At 41.1% G+C, this 14,480-nt stretch overlaps 1 protein-coding gene across 1 annotated transcript in view; it reads left to right on the forward strand.

Annotated features, from left to right (window-relative positions):
- Positions 1-14,480, forward strand: part of lsp1a (lymphocyte specific protein 1 a) — a 42,115-nt gene that overhangs the window by 10,672 nt on the left and 16,963 nt on the right. Inside the window, exons 3-8 of the mRNA XM_082540493.1 lie at positions 2,553-2,699; positions 7,539-7,926; positions 8,223-8,362; positions 8,618-8,873; positions 9,403-9,540; positions 12,405-12,448. Coding sequence (XP_082396619.1) covers positions 2,553-2,699; positions 7,539-7,926; positions 8,223-8,362; positions 8,618-8,873; positions 9,403-9,540; positions 12,405-12,448 — 1,113 coding nt within the window. The remainder of the gene's footprint in view (positions 1-2,552; positions 2,700-7,538; positions 7,927-8,222; positions 8,363-8,617; positions 8,874-9,402; positions 9,541-12,404; positions 12,449-14,480) is intronic.

Below are 14,480 nucleotides of genomic sequence, written 5' to 3' on the forward strand. Positions count from 1 at the left end.
AATCATATCTCCTGAACCAGCGTGCTGATGAACTCTGCTCTTATCAGCTCTGATATGTCTTCCTCCCTCAGTCAGTTTTTCATCCTTCCTGTAGGCAGGGAGCAGCAAAAGGAAATGAAAGAATGGAAAGGGGTGGAGAGGCCCGAGCATAGATGGATGTGGGTCAGCAGGGTGTTTTGCTGAGGTGGCCCAGAAACTAATAGTCTGTGTGTTGAAATGGAGAAAGTGAGGGGAAGCAGTGTTTGCTTTCAATGTGCAGGTAGGAGTGGTCATTGTGTCAGGACAGTTTATTCGATGTCAGGATGACAGACGTATTAATATACAAAGATGTATACTAATATACATCAATGTGGAGTATAAAACACTTCAAAGCTATGAGCTGAGCCATCAGTGTGACCACATGCCACGTCAGAGACACGATCATTCATCTGAAGTGCTTGTACTAAATGCTTTTGGTGTCCACCCACCCTTGAGGAAATGATCTGTGAAAAGGTCAACCAGCCAGTTTCCAACCATGCTTTTTAGAGAGTGGGAAACACATTATTCAAGTAACCTCGTTGAGGGTGAGGAGATCTGCAGATTTTGTTGTTTCTTTGCAGTTTGCACCCATCCCAATGAGCTGTTCCGCATTTAATTTAAGTCCCGAGGCTTGCACCAACATCCTCCTACTTCAATACCTACAGAAATTAAATGACTAACTTTGCACATTTCAGTTGCAAAGACTTTAGTAAAGCCAGAGTAGAGGAAATCTGAAGTGTTGAAGCTTCTCAGTTGGCAGGAGCAGGATATTAACATAAAGAAAACACCGAACCCAAAGCTGATCTTCATTCTGAACAGACGTTTATTCCCAGTAAACTGGAGCTGAAAACGAAGAGCAGCTTCACTTTGTTGATATAGACTAAATCTCTGAGATCTCAGGAAGAAGGACGAGTCAAAGGAGTTGACAACGCAGCTTAGACCAAACTGTGCCTAAAATAAGTCTTATCTGTAAATATCAGAGATCATGCAGCCGGTTCTCCTGCATCAATCCATTGTTTTGAAGAAAAGATGAGGGCGGAGGAGCAGATGGAGCCTTGGAGCCGTTAGCAATCTATTAGTGACACAGAAGCCAAATGTGAGCTTAGTAACTCGACACCTGAGCTCGCGCAACTGTTAGTCCTCCACATGCCTCTTCTGGGAAAGAAGCTGGATAAACACAAGACTCTCAGCAATATACTTTATAATTCAAAAAAATTAAAAAATGCTTTCAGCTATTTATCTAGAAACTTGGACAAGAGTAAAAAGACACTTTATTTAGGCCCTTCAGTCTAAATTAGAAAAATCTACAGTTCTATCAAATCTGATGTCAAAACAATGGAATATAATATAAGTGCCACTGAGGAAATGGCCATACTTGTTGCCAAAAACAATGACTAATCAGGCAGATAGTTAAACGATGGTTAATCAGACACTACAGGTAGGAGCCTGGAGAGGTAGCGAGGGCAGAAGTCACAGGTGACCACCGTTCTGCTCGTGTTTCAACCTCTATGGTTTATCACTTGGTCCCTTTTGTTTTTTTTTTTAAATCATTGATTCATGTCACTCACTTTACATTAACTTTTCTTTAGGTTTTAATTTGTTTACTTTGCTTCATTTTGTTATTCGTTATCCTGTATAACCAGTGAGCTCATTTTTCTCTGAAAGCTGATTTGCAAATTGCTTCTTTTAATTGAAACCAACATATCTAGTGTTTTTTTTTCATTGTTGGCCATCAAATAAACAAAGAAAACGTTGCACTTTTTTTTTTCTTATGTTGCCGTTTCCGTGTGAGGGGAGGTGCTGTCTTTAAATCCCCCGACATTGGTGTAAATCAAAGCGTTGTTGCAAAGAGTGCTCGCGTTTGGCTCGCTGTCTTCTGATAAATAAAGATCAACTGTGTTTGTAATAAATACTGTGATCTCATGTTGACATGAAGCGTAGTACGATTGTGTTTATCTGACGCGCAAACAGACGGCGGTGTTTCTCATCCGAGGCCCGGCAGATGTTCTTCTGGCCTCAGAGACTCACTGTTCAGAAACCCAGGAGGCTCAAGAGACGACCGCGAGTCAGGAATCTGGGTCATGTGTGATACATGATGAAGATTGTGACATTTCCCAACCTCCTCTGTTGAAAGAAGTACGCCATGTGGAGCAATACCACATGGAAAAGTACTAATTATTCCCCCAAAAAGTCTCAAAGTTACTGCAGTAATTACTTCAGTTACTGCAGGAAAAATTCACGTCTTTTGATCTGACACATTAATAAGACTGAAAAATACAGGCAGTATTTTTGATTACTGAAGTACAAAACTGGTGTAAACATTTCAGACTGTATGTTAGGGAAAAAAGGTAGACTCGTTTTTTTTTTGTTTCGGTCTTTGCTCCCCGCTCATGTGCACCAAACTGTGCTGTTTAGGGATGAATAACATAATAGGAAATATTACAAAAGTCCCAAAGATCATGACATGGTTGGCAATGGAACGTGTTCAAACCTGCCTGCACTCTTAGTGAAATGGAGTGCTCCTTTCTTTCCAGGCTGACGGCCCAGAGGAGCATCGAGGATGCCGAGGAGGTGGAGAGGGAGCGTCGTCGGAGAGCTCGAGAGTCTTTACGCCGGAGGAACAGCGGCTCAGCACCCGGAGAGTCATCACTGGACGGCGAGATGCCGCCAGAGGAGAACACGTGAGTACAGAAAATATTGCAGAGGCCCTTTACATCCCAAACGCTTCCTTTTAAAATATAAAGAATGTGATCTCTGGTTATGGTGTTTGTACGAAAAGCAGCCTTTTTCCGAGTAGGACATCTGGAACATGCTGGTGGGTTTTAGTTGCTGTTTTGGAATATTTATTTGTTTAAAGAAAGATTTTTTTCTTTCTTTAAACAGTTTGCAACACGTGACTTCTTGCTTATAAGCAGCTCTGGCTCATATATAAGGGACGTAGTGTCTGTGTTCACCCCCTTTTTTTTTCTATTTAGTGAAGTCTCGTTCTGAAGCTTCGAGCTGAATGTTGTCATCACTGAAACCAGATGCAATGACGCAATGAGATAGATTTGACTGTGATACTGAGACACACTCTTTCAATACTTGCAAAGGCCCGCACGAAATCACACCCTGCTTTATTTTTTCCTTTTTGACTCTAGTGGGTGACGTAAAGTTCAAAATTTACATCATGTTGTCGTTGGTAAGACTTAAAATTCATGATTTAAGACTGCACAGGAAAGGCTTAATAAGCTAAGGGGACATTGTTCCCCATAGAACTTTTGTGCAGTTTGTTTTGCCACTCAGCAGTCACCTCCTGCTGGCCCTCAGAGAAAATGGAGGTTTAAAGCACTTTCTCACTGTGTTATGTGAAGGACACACATGGGTCTTCATCACGGAGCTGCAAACTGAGCTTTTAACCTTTCAACAACATGACTGACTGAATATTATGCAGATGAGTTAGTGATCTTCTCCCCATATAGTGCTGGGCTTCAACAATTATTCAAGACCTGCTCAAGAAACGGTATAATTACATCTCCGACCTGCCCTGCACTAAGCTCTGTTAGGTTTTATTCAAAGTTATGGAACCACTGGCGTTCTAGCCATAGTCACTCGTAGATGAACCCTGGTATCAGGATTTAATTTTAACAAATAATAAAAAAAAGGTCTGAAGCTTGAGAGTCCGTAGATTTCAGTGGATATCTAGATATCCAATTCCATTTCAAGGCCTGAATTTGCTTAATCTGGCTATGTTCTCACTCTAAATCATGGAAGTAGGAGGAATCTAAATATGGTGGAATTCCTTCTCCATGCAGTCATGAGAACCCAGGAAGCTACTAAGTGCAAACATTATTCATTCACTCATCTCATGTCCAATGACTTCCTGAACAAGCTGCTAACTGTGTCTGCATGTTTTGTTTTTCTTTAATTTCCTGATGATGCAGTTAAAAGATTTTGTCATCACGTTTCCCAGTCACGAACCTCAAAGTTCAGCCTGTTTCTGCAGCGGTTACGCTCCCCCCGGCCTGCCTGGCTGCTTTACAGGGGTTCACAGACGTCTGGTTACATAAAACAAATGTTTCCACTGGGAAATGCCACAAACAACCTCTTCCATCCTGTCGTATTGACATGAAGACCAACACGCAGCTGCCTTCTCATTACACAACCGCCAAAGAATGTTTACTACCAAGCCTCCATGTCGGAGCTCGTGGTCTCTCAGCTGACTTTTAATTTCAGGCTCTTAATTATAGCTTGCATCTTCAACACCTTTTCCTTCATCACGTCACAGGCTCAGCTGGATTCAGGCTGCGGTGAGTCAGTATGAGGTAGCTCCACTGCTGTGGTTTGTAATTGAAAGGTGTTCTGTGAGATGCAGGTGACGTAATGCTGGTTTCACCCCGAGATCAGTGAGCTCAGAAGCGCTGACAGATTTTGAGCTTGTGAATGTTGGTTGAAGCAAATGCTGCCTTTTATCATTTACTGGATCTACAGTGACTCCATTTCTGATTCCACTAGCCTCTCTCTGTGGCTCTAAGCATCAAGCCCATTGGTTTCCACTGAAGAAAAATGATCAGAAACAACTCAAATATATTCTTTTATTCAAAAAGATGTGAAAATTCTAAGTCTGCAGATACATTTTCAGACTGATGTACATTAGCTATATGTTTTAGTGCACTGATACAAGGCACCAACCTTCAGGGCAGAAAAATGAAGCCACTGTGGAAGCTGCAGTTCCTCTAACGTCCACTTTAGACTCCAAGAGTAAGTCAGTCCCCATAGACTCCCATGTTAAAGTGTCCAAAGTTACAGAAGGATTAGCCCTGTTTACTGCCTGCTCTGCACATGATTTCCCTCCTTAATATCAGTATGAGGAATTGCTTTCTTTTCTGATTCTTTTGGATAAGTAGGGGTGTAGCCACATAGCTAATAGCTAATGGCCAGAGCCATTAGCTATGGGGGGTTTTGGCTATAAATGGCATCAATCAATTGCTTTGGTCACACTGAGGAGGTCCAATCTTTTATATACAATCTGTTATTCATTAAATACAATTTAATTCATATTTATTAGTTAAACATCAGCTCTGTCGATCATCTAATAATATTTTGTCCACTCTGTTAACATCGATGAGAAGAAATATTCTGAGCACTTACAAATTCATTGCTGTCCAAAACTGATTAGGCGGGAGGAGTGACGACTCGCTTTTAGAGCCGGCCTCGAGTAGCCGTTAACTGCACTTACCTTCATTCAGAGGGAACGGTACCATTTTTCATAAAATGCAGTAAATCAGGAGAGGTCATCGAGCGTGACCGAGTGCTGCCTATCAGGACTCGATGACTTCATGTTGGACGTCTTTATTCTGAAGTAGAAACTTTGCTGTTTGTTTGGACAGATTAGTTTCTGAGAGCTCAGGCGGAGGCTCCCACTCTACAGTTGGGGCCCCACGGACCAGAATGTCTTAATCATCTGGGGAATGCTGAGTGAATTCCTCTCTGCCAGCTCCCAAAGACACGAAGCACACTTATTAGTTTAATCAGCAGGATCGAGTGGGAGATCTTCTGACTGTTGAATAAGTGTTCAGGGCTAAGTCCATTTAGACAAAACATAACTGGCGCTCCATAATAATTAACGTCTAAATTGAAGTTCAAATATTTCATAGTAGAATATGAGATCGTATATAGCATGTTACATGCTGATTTCCTCCTGTGGCTGTTCGATGTGTGCAGAGGGAAGCAGGCAGCGAGGACCTCGCACCTTTGTGTGAGCAGCTGCAGATGTGACAAATATTCTAGACTGGAAATGTGGAATAGCTTCAGCATTAAAGTGCACACACTTGTGTTTTAAAATCTGACTTTTATGGAATGAGATGATCTCAACCCCGTGTTTCATAATGTGTTCAAATGTCCTGTTTACGTTGGTGTCCCTGAGAAGATAAGGATTCGTGCATTATTCAGGAATTTTTTTCAATGACGCATTAAGGTCTGAATTATATTGTAGGATGGTATTGCAGTAACCTGTCCTTTTAATTCAAAACGAGCTAAAAATAACGCATGTGTCAATGTGTTTGCAGTAAGCTAGTGTTCTTTGGTCTAAGGTTAATGTTAATGTCATACCAGGGAAAACAGTGATTGAAGACGGCTGCACGGCTGACGTTATTGCAACAACTTGCAGTGAACTTGCACGTTGTTTTTGAAGTGGTTGCCTAAAAAACTGGGACCACGTCTGTGACCACTCGTAATCAGCTTCTGTCTGCATAGCGACAGAAAATGGCAAAAAGGCAAAATCGGCCTGCTATCAGTTTGCGATTGAACAGGGTCAAGTTGGCATCTGCATGCAATTTGTTTGTGGCTCTACGGCCATTCAGCTTATTATATTTTTAGGTCTTGTAGGAAATGTTGTCTTTTTTGCTTGTGGTGATCTGTCCTCTCATGATATGGTGGTCTGCCAACTGCTTCCCAAAATATTTTACTGAAGGACACTTAATGTGATGGATTACCTCTGACGAGTGACTGTTATCTTTGTATCCTGCAATTTTTTGGGCTAGGATGATTTCCATGCATTCGGTGCAGTGGGTTTTTTCCCAGTCAAGAGGATTCCCAGACTAATGCCATCCTGTAGCAAGTCGAAACTTGTGTTCAACAAAGCACTACAGACCTTGTTGCTAAAATCACTTAATGCCTTTTGATTGACTGAAACTGAGCTCTGCTCCTTACGTCAGGAACAGGACTTTCAAGATTAATGCTGCATTTGTACACTTGTTGTTTTTCAAAATGAACGTATTGGAACGTGAAAGCAGACGTTTTCCACCATGCATTCACTGTTCAAACTGGGTGAAGTCATGGCTTCTTCCAGGGTTTACTTTTGTATCCATTTAAGATGGAGGTGAAATTGCATGCATTGTCTTGAGTGGACTGCGTCACATTTTGGCTGAAACGTGGCTGCACGTGATTTATTTCCAGACTAGAAATCTACAGGGACTATTTTCCCCACCATGGCGACATCCTGCACCTGATTTTTCTTCTTCTTTTTTAAGGGGAGTTGTCTCCAGATTTAATTTAAAGATATTCTTGTTGTGTCGTTATTTTCTTTCAATTTTAATAGAGAGGTGTACAAAGCAGGGGTTGAGCTATTGAAGTATCAAATTTGTATTCCCTGTTTTGAGGTTTGACATAAATTGTGGAATCGAGCAACCTGAGGAACTTCAGCCAAGTTCCCGGCTGGGAACTAATCAGCTAGTTTGTTGACTTAGCTGCTGAGTAATGGAAAAACAGAGACTTTAACAGAGACCACAGAGTAGCAAATCTGGTAGATTTAACTGACTTAATGGGCACTTTATCCATAATAACAACACGGTTTAAGCAAAGCATTGCTCAATTTGTCTCACGCTGTGTTGTATTTTATTATAATACACATCACACTGAAAGCCTGAGTACTGCCTGAGGATGCAAATGGGATATGTCCGAGGGTTGGAATTTTGCTAAACACGTTTGGGATCTCATGATCTTGCCTGTCTTGACTCTTTTTCCATCTCTTCTCTCCATAGGTATGGCAGCAGCCTGAAGCCAAATAGTTCTCATTCTCTGGAGGAGGACGAAGGCTTCAGTGACTGGACCCAACGCAGAGAGAGGCGAAGGCAGCAGCGCCTGCAGGAGCTCAGCCAGGGAGGATATGAAGACGAGTACGAAGAGGAAGACACGATAAAAAAAGCTGTGCCCATAAAGAGCACGAAGGCCTCCATCACTTCTCTCCAACTCCAGAGGCAGGAGCAGGAAGACAGAGACAGGGTGGAGATGGAGAGGAGGAAGGAGCATGAAGAAGAAATGATTCGAGCTGAGAGAGCAAGGAGGGAGAAAGAGAGGGAGGAGGAACTAAGAAAGAAGGATGAACTGATCTCGAGGAGGAGCGAGGAGAGTCAAAGGCCACATCCAGAGGTAGGACTTCCGTACTGGAAAACTGAGTTTTCTGTGGAAGTGTCATAAATAAAAATATTCAACATTAGTCTAGATAAGGATTTTACTTATTCAAATATCAAGTTATTGATAGATGGTAAAGACGGTTCATATAAGGTCTAAAATCATATTAGAACAGTCTGAGTCTCAACTGATTCAAGAAAAGAGTTGATGTGTTCAAAAAGATTTGAAGACCTACTTTGAAAGAAGAGCAAACTTCAGCGTATATATTATTACATGCATTTAAAAATCTATTTCGTTCGATCTTTCATTAACAGGTGGAGAAAAGAAAAGAAGTCAAAATCTCCTACACATCCAAGGTTTTTCTTCACCAAGAGCCAAAACACAGCAACTCAAACGGCAATGCAGCCAATGAGGAAGTGACATCATTTATCACCAAAACAAAGAGATCCACCATGTGTGTAACAAGTTTTGTTTGCTATCTTATTATGTGCCTTTCCACTCACCTGAATATGTAGCTTTTGTTACACTGACTTTAAAAGCCAAAGCAGAAGTAAATCATTTCTTGAGACAACACAAAAAAACCTACAAATATCAAGTTTACATTTTCCAGAATCCCAAAAGTACTTTAAAGACTTTGGACAAAAATATTTAGATCTTATTTCAGCTCCACAGCCAGGGCGTAAATCAAAGCATTTTATATCCTATACAGTAGTGCTGTGTGTAGCAGAGCTGCTGAACCAGAGGAGTCGGAGGCCATCCTGGAGACAGAGCAACGTCTGGAGAAGATCCGGCGGAGCCTCCAAGAGAAGGAGAGCCAGGAGATGGAGCAACTGAGACAACGACAGGCTGAGGCTGAGCAAGAGCTGGAGGAGCTGAAGAGAAGGAGGGAGGATAGACGGCAGGTCCGACAGGAAGAGGAACGTCGGAGGGAGGAGGAGGAGCTGCAGCGGCTGGCCAAAGAAGAGGTGACCATGTCTCAATAAAAGCTCAGTATCTGAAATGCTATATGCACAGAGATATATACACAACTGCAGGAGGGGGGTTAGGAATTTGGTAAATGACGCTCAGATTCAAGTAAAACATTTTTATTTGGGGTTTAAATGTAGTGCAAGCTTCATATTTTTTCTTCATATTTTAAGAGCTAGTAATAAAAGATCTACTAGCCTGTGAACCTCAGATTTATTTTTTTAAGAAAGTTACAAAGATCATCTTTGTGGTCTTATCCATATGTTTATCATATCAGTGAGGATGTATAATGTGAAAGAAGGAGAAGAATGCAGCATGCCAAATGTCTAAAATTCATAACTAAATTCTTAATATATCAGGGATATACAGTAGGGACATCTTTAGCTTATTATGGAGGTATCACGGCCTTGCCTAAAAGTAACTAATTCAGCTTCAAGAGTAAAACAATGGCTACTTAGTCTCTAGTATTAGCAGCTGTTAGATCTATATGGCTTTGGGGCTGAAGAGTGTTTTTAATCCGACTCCCAGGAGGAGAGAAGACGCATGAAGGAAGAAATCGAGAGGAGGAGGATGGAGGCAGCAGAGAGGATGAAGAACCTGAGTACGTCCAGTGTCGATGAAGACGAGATGTTCAGTCCCTTCAGCCCAAAAGTTTCCACACAGAAGGTAAAGAGCGTGTACCGGCTTCTAACGCTGGTTATAAAATCTATCTGTTGGTAACTGCTTCTTCTTTTGTTTGACTGTTTCACTTTTCTAACTTAGAGACTGGTCAGCAACCATCTGACCAGTGAATGGGTCAAATGCAGAGAAAAACAAGTAATTTCCCCATGGGGATCAATAAAGTATCCATTATCATTATTATTATTATTATCTGGCTACAGCCGGTCGCTATGGAACAATGTGTATTCCCCAGCTGGTTGGTGATTGCTAGTTTGAAAATGGTCACAAAGAGACACACGGTTCTGCACTGAAGGCCTCCTTAGATTTGCTTTGGTTTTTAACATATTGCCTGCAGTTTGCATAGAAGATAAAGACTTACATGTCTGCTCAGAGAGTATTTTTAAGTCTGAAGAGTGCGACAAAAAAGGTGTTACTCTTTTACTTTCAATGCAAACATTCTCTATCTCTTTTTGGCATCACGCTAAATGCCAAGTGTTTGCAGACAAGTCAGCATCTTTCATGCAAACTACAGGTAACAGTAGAAATCTGCTAGCAAACCACAAGGAGGGCCTTGGTGCAGCACCCTCAGTGACAGCAAGAACATGCAGCAACCACCGGTGGGTTGGGATATGCGTATTTTTCCCCTAGTCATCAGGTGTGCCAGAGGGTTACCACCTGGTCTCTAGGCTGATGTGACGGAGGCCTAAACAACATTTCTGATTGAGTAACTTGGTCATAAAACCCTAATGTATCGAAAGCTGGTTGTATTTACTTGTTAATAAATCATATTTGCAAACAAGTCAAGTTCAAACAAAAGTTTTGAGGTGGGTGGACTTCTGTCCTCACAGGCAGAGCTATGTTCCTGAGATGATCATGAATAGCAGTCAGATCCAATATTCAAACAGGCGCTGCAGAACTGAGCATTTAGATCAGTCTGAACCTGAGCTTGTGGTTCACAGTGAATTCACATTCACATTATATATGTGGATATAAAATGGATATATGAGAGAAAAAGCATCAAAGGTTCACTTAAGAACCCACTGGCACAGCCATGAATGCTGTCAGAATTTAATCTTACCTGTTCAGGTCAGCAAGAGCTATCATGTGAGCAGATAAAGAGGAATTTGAAAAAGAAAAGTTTAATTGTCTCGGGTGATCCGTCCTTCCGTCTAGCCCATTACTGTAATGTTGATTTAACAAAATGCAGCCTACTGTTTGACCTGTTGGGTTAAAAAAACAAGTAACTCAGTGACTAATCGCTGTGTGTTATCTTCCCAGCAGATGGGTTCAGTCTCAGCTTGTAAGTTGCATGTGTGTGTACCTCTGTGTGTGTGTGATTGCAAAGCCACTTCAGCCTGACTGCACCAGGAAAAGCATGAGGTGTTGTCCTCGATCTCACTGCCACTCGAAATGTTTCACTGTCTGAGCTTGATGATCTGTGTGAACTGTAAATGCCTATGTGTGTTTTTTCAGCACGTTGCGGTCGTTTATGGAGCCCTCTCAGTCCAGGAAGACATTTCTTTTCTTATTTTAAAAAAAATCTGGTTCATAAAGATTAAGAAACCAAACCATGTTTGAGACTTTGGGGTTCTGTATTTGAATTTTTGATGAGTGGCTCGTCCACGTGCATGACTGTGTGCATGTTGGCATGTCTTTTGCTTCTTCTATTCCTGAATTTATGTGAACATGAACAGATTCAAACGAACCAAATGTCCAAGGACACAGAAAAAAAATGAATCCAAATAGCAAAAGAGACATTTACAACAATGGGTAAAAACTTATGAGATTAAGTGAAATCCTCAGGTTTATTTTCTCAGTTGTGTTAATGGCACCACGTAAGTACAACACTAAGATTAACATCCTGTGTGTTATTTTAAGTTGTTAAATCTGACATTGTGACTTTTCCCCACAGAACTCAAATCTAGCCATGCTTCACATTAGGCAGGCTTCACCTCTACATTAAATATTGTCATTTATGTCCAGTGTTTGATGCATTTTGCTGCATGTTGGAAGCACATTTTATGGCTCTTTACCAGAAGAAATTATGCAGTGTCATTTTTTAATTTAATTTCAAACAACAGGCTTTCACACACACAACACTATAACTATATATAAAACAGTAACAAAAGGTGTGTGTGTGTGTGTGTGTACTTTGATGTTTGACCTCTGAGGTCAGAGATACACTGCTCCTGTCCTAAAAATCGGACCCCTGAGTGCAGATTAAAAAAACAGCAAAATTGTCCAGGTCAGCTGGATGAGCTCTGTCGACAGATGGTACCAGTGCTGGTGTCCATCTAGGGCCAGTTTCATTTACTTAGACTGGGGAAACAAGCATTACCAGTAAGAATGCTGAATAATGCAGGCCCTTTGAGCCTGTACACTAAAGGAAAATCGTCACCTCCCACAGCAGATCTTTTACTCTGTGTGGGCATTTTGATGGAAAAGTTTGGGGATAAATAAAAAGAACATGGACTGAAAATCAATACAGAGTAATGCAGAGAGATGATTTTGCCCTTGAATTCAAGTTTTCTTCAGAGTATAATACATTTTCTCAGTTGTTGCTCTTCATCTTTAACCCAGTGACTCTGTCAATTTTATTGTAGGTGTATGTCCTTAAGGTAATGTAACACTCTATAAATTTATGTTCTAAAAAGCCACATTTTTCCATCATCCTCTGACTCTCTGACGACTCGTGCGGTTTGATGAAGGCCAGCCACCTCAGCGCTGTTTGTCTGGGACTGGGAGGTCCAAGGCCAAACCCAGAGCTGAGCTTTAATTAACACATTCATGAACTGCAGCAGTGACACAGAGAGAAACGTGTTCATCCGAAAGGAAAAACAAAAGGCGTCATACTTCTTCTTCTGTTTCAGATCACAGAGAGAACAGAGTCCCTGAACCGCTCACTGAAGAAAAGGTGAGGATCTTTATCAGTATCCTGATCAGATTTACATATGCATTATTTCACCAAATAGAAATATTAAAACTATTAAAATCTCTTAAATAATTCAACCTAATAAATGGTGTTTGGGCTCATTATCCTGACAGCATGCAGGCAGCCTTTTTTTTAATTTTTTTATTTATTTTTTATTAATTTATTTTTTTCCGCCTCCTATAAAACTGTATATAAAGGATGGAAGTAGTGAGTGTGATATAACACTCTGGACTCTGCAATGTCAGTTCTTTGGCTCCTTTTTGTTTGTTTTTTGTGGGTAGAAACAAAAAATGCCACAGTTACACCAATCTACACATTTTAGCCTGTTCACCCAAGGGATTGCACTTTAGGGAAGTTTACATCTGCAATGGTTGCATCTTTATATAATCCTTTGTACCTTAGTTGTTTTTGGCATTCCCAACACACTCTGATTTTCATGCTATCACAGTGCTGCATAGTCAGCAATGTCCTGCTAGAAGCCTGAGACACAGTCTGACAGGTAGACAAAGAGCGCAGCTTGATTTCAAAGTTTCTACTGAGTCAATCAGGTCAACTGAGTGTTATCTGAATGCTACCTTAATGGAAGGATACAAGTCAAAGAACTGTGGCCTTTATGTACAAATGAGCTAATCTTGAGTGTAGCTTCAGTTTGAATGTTGTTCAGAATCTTCCAGATCAAAGAAAAATGCAGAATTTTTTATCCAAGCATCTGAATAGTGGAGGAGCATGTGATATTCAACTTTATCCACAGAGAGTCAAATTCAGATGTTATCAGATAAAATACGTGTCTACATATTTTAACGGAGTTATTTTTTCTGACTAGCTATGCTAAAGCTAAGCAAGTATTTCCACTGATAAACTTGAAGAAGTAGCTAATCCTTTTGACGTAAGTGACCCGCTTCTTTTTTCAGTTTTCTGGCTGCTGGTTAACTCTCCACCGTCTGAACGTAAACCCTGATGAAAAGGGTTGGAGGTGACCTCTCCACCTCTCTCAGTGCATCGCCTTTCCTAAGCTGTGATTTATGGCTCCTCTTAACTCTGTCCAGATGCAGGCGGCTGTGTTTTCTCTCGTGGTTAGTGAGGTATGGTGGCTCCAGGCAGTCTGCAGCAGGATATTATCAGCTCTGAGCAGGAGGAACGTTTCTATGAGGATGCTTTAATTTACAGACAACTGTGTGTTCAGAAGAGGTGTGATGGCATCAGGCAGCTCAACCTTTGACTCCCACAGTGTTAATGCCTGCAGAGTACTCGTGAACTGTAAATTGCTGAAGTTAAAATACATAGTTAATTACACGAAGCAAGAAACTTACAGGCTGGGCAGAGGTGGTACAGAAAATGAGAGGTGTAACTGTGAGTGTGTGGGTGCTCATTTGAATTTAGTCTGCGATTAAAGCAATTGGAGGAGTTGAAAGGTCTTCCACACCCTCTCATTCATACAAAGAAGTAAAATGATGGATTTTGACCAGTTTACAGAGCAGCTGGACTTAAACGGTTGTGGCAGCAAAGAATGGGAGTCCCGATGAAATAAGAGCACATCATCTGCATAAAGGAGAATATTATGTTTGGTATTAGAAGTTTACTATCTTTATGATTGCACATAGCAGTTTTATGAATAGTGCATAGAGAAATGGAGAGAGAGGACATCCTTGCCTGGCACCAATTATGAAGAGTGAAGTTTTGTGAATTTAACCCATTTTACGTGAGAATACGCGCTTCTTTTGTGGTTCGGACTCCTTCTGACATTTCTTTGGAGGTGAAGGAACACCAAAGTAATTGCTTAAAGGAGCTTGCTTCTTCAACATCTTTAAGAGTTCTAAACAAATGTCTGTCCTCCTCCAGAAAATCTTATGGACACAAACGCGCATTGCAACTTCTTATCTGGTGCGCGTCTTTTATTTTGACAGCGAATGCGCATATGCGGACCACGTATGTGCAGCCCTGCTCATATCCAACCGTGCTGATAAGTGTCTGCCTTTAATGAAACATGTCTGGTCTGGATGGATGAATGCCAGAG

This window comes from Aulonocara stuartgranti (genome assembly GCF_965226115.1).
Source record: "Aulonocara stuartgranti genome assembly, chromosome: 7".
Taxonomy (NCBI): Eukaryota; Metazoa; Chordata; class Actinopteri; order Cichliformes; family Cichlidae; genus Aulonocara; species Aulonocara stuartgranti.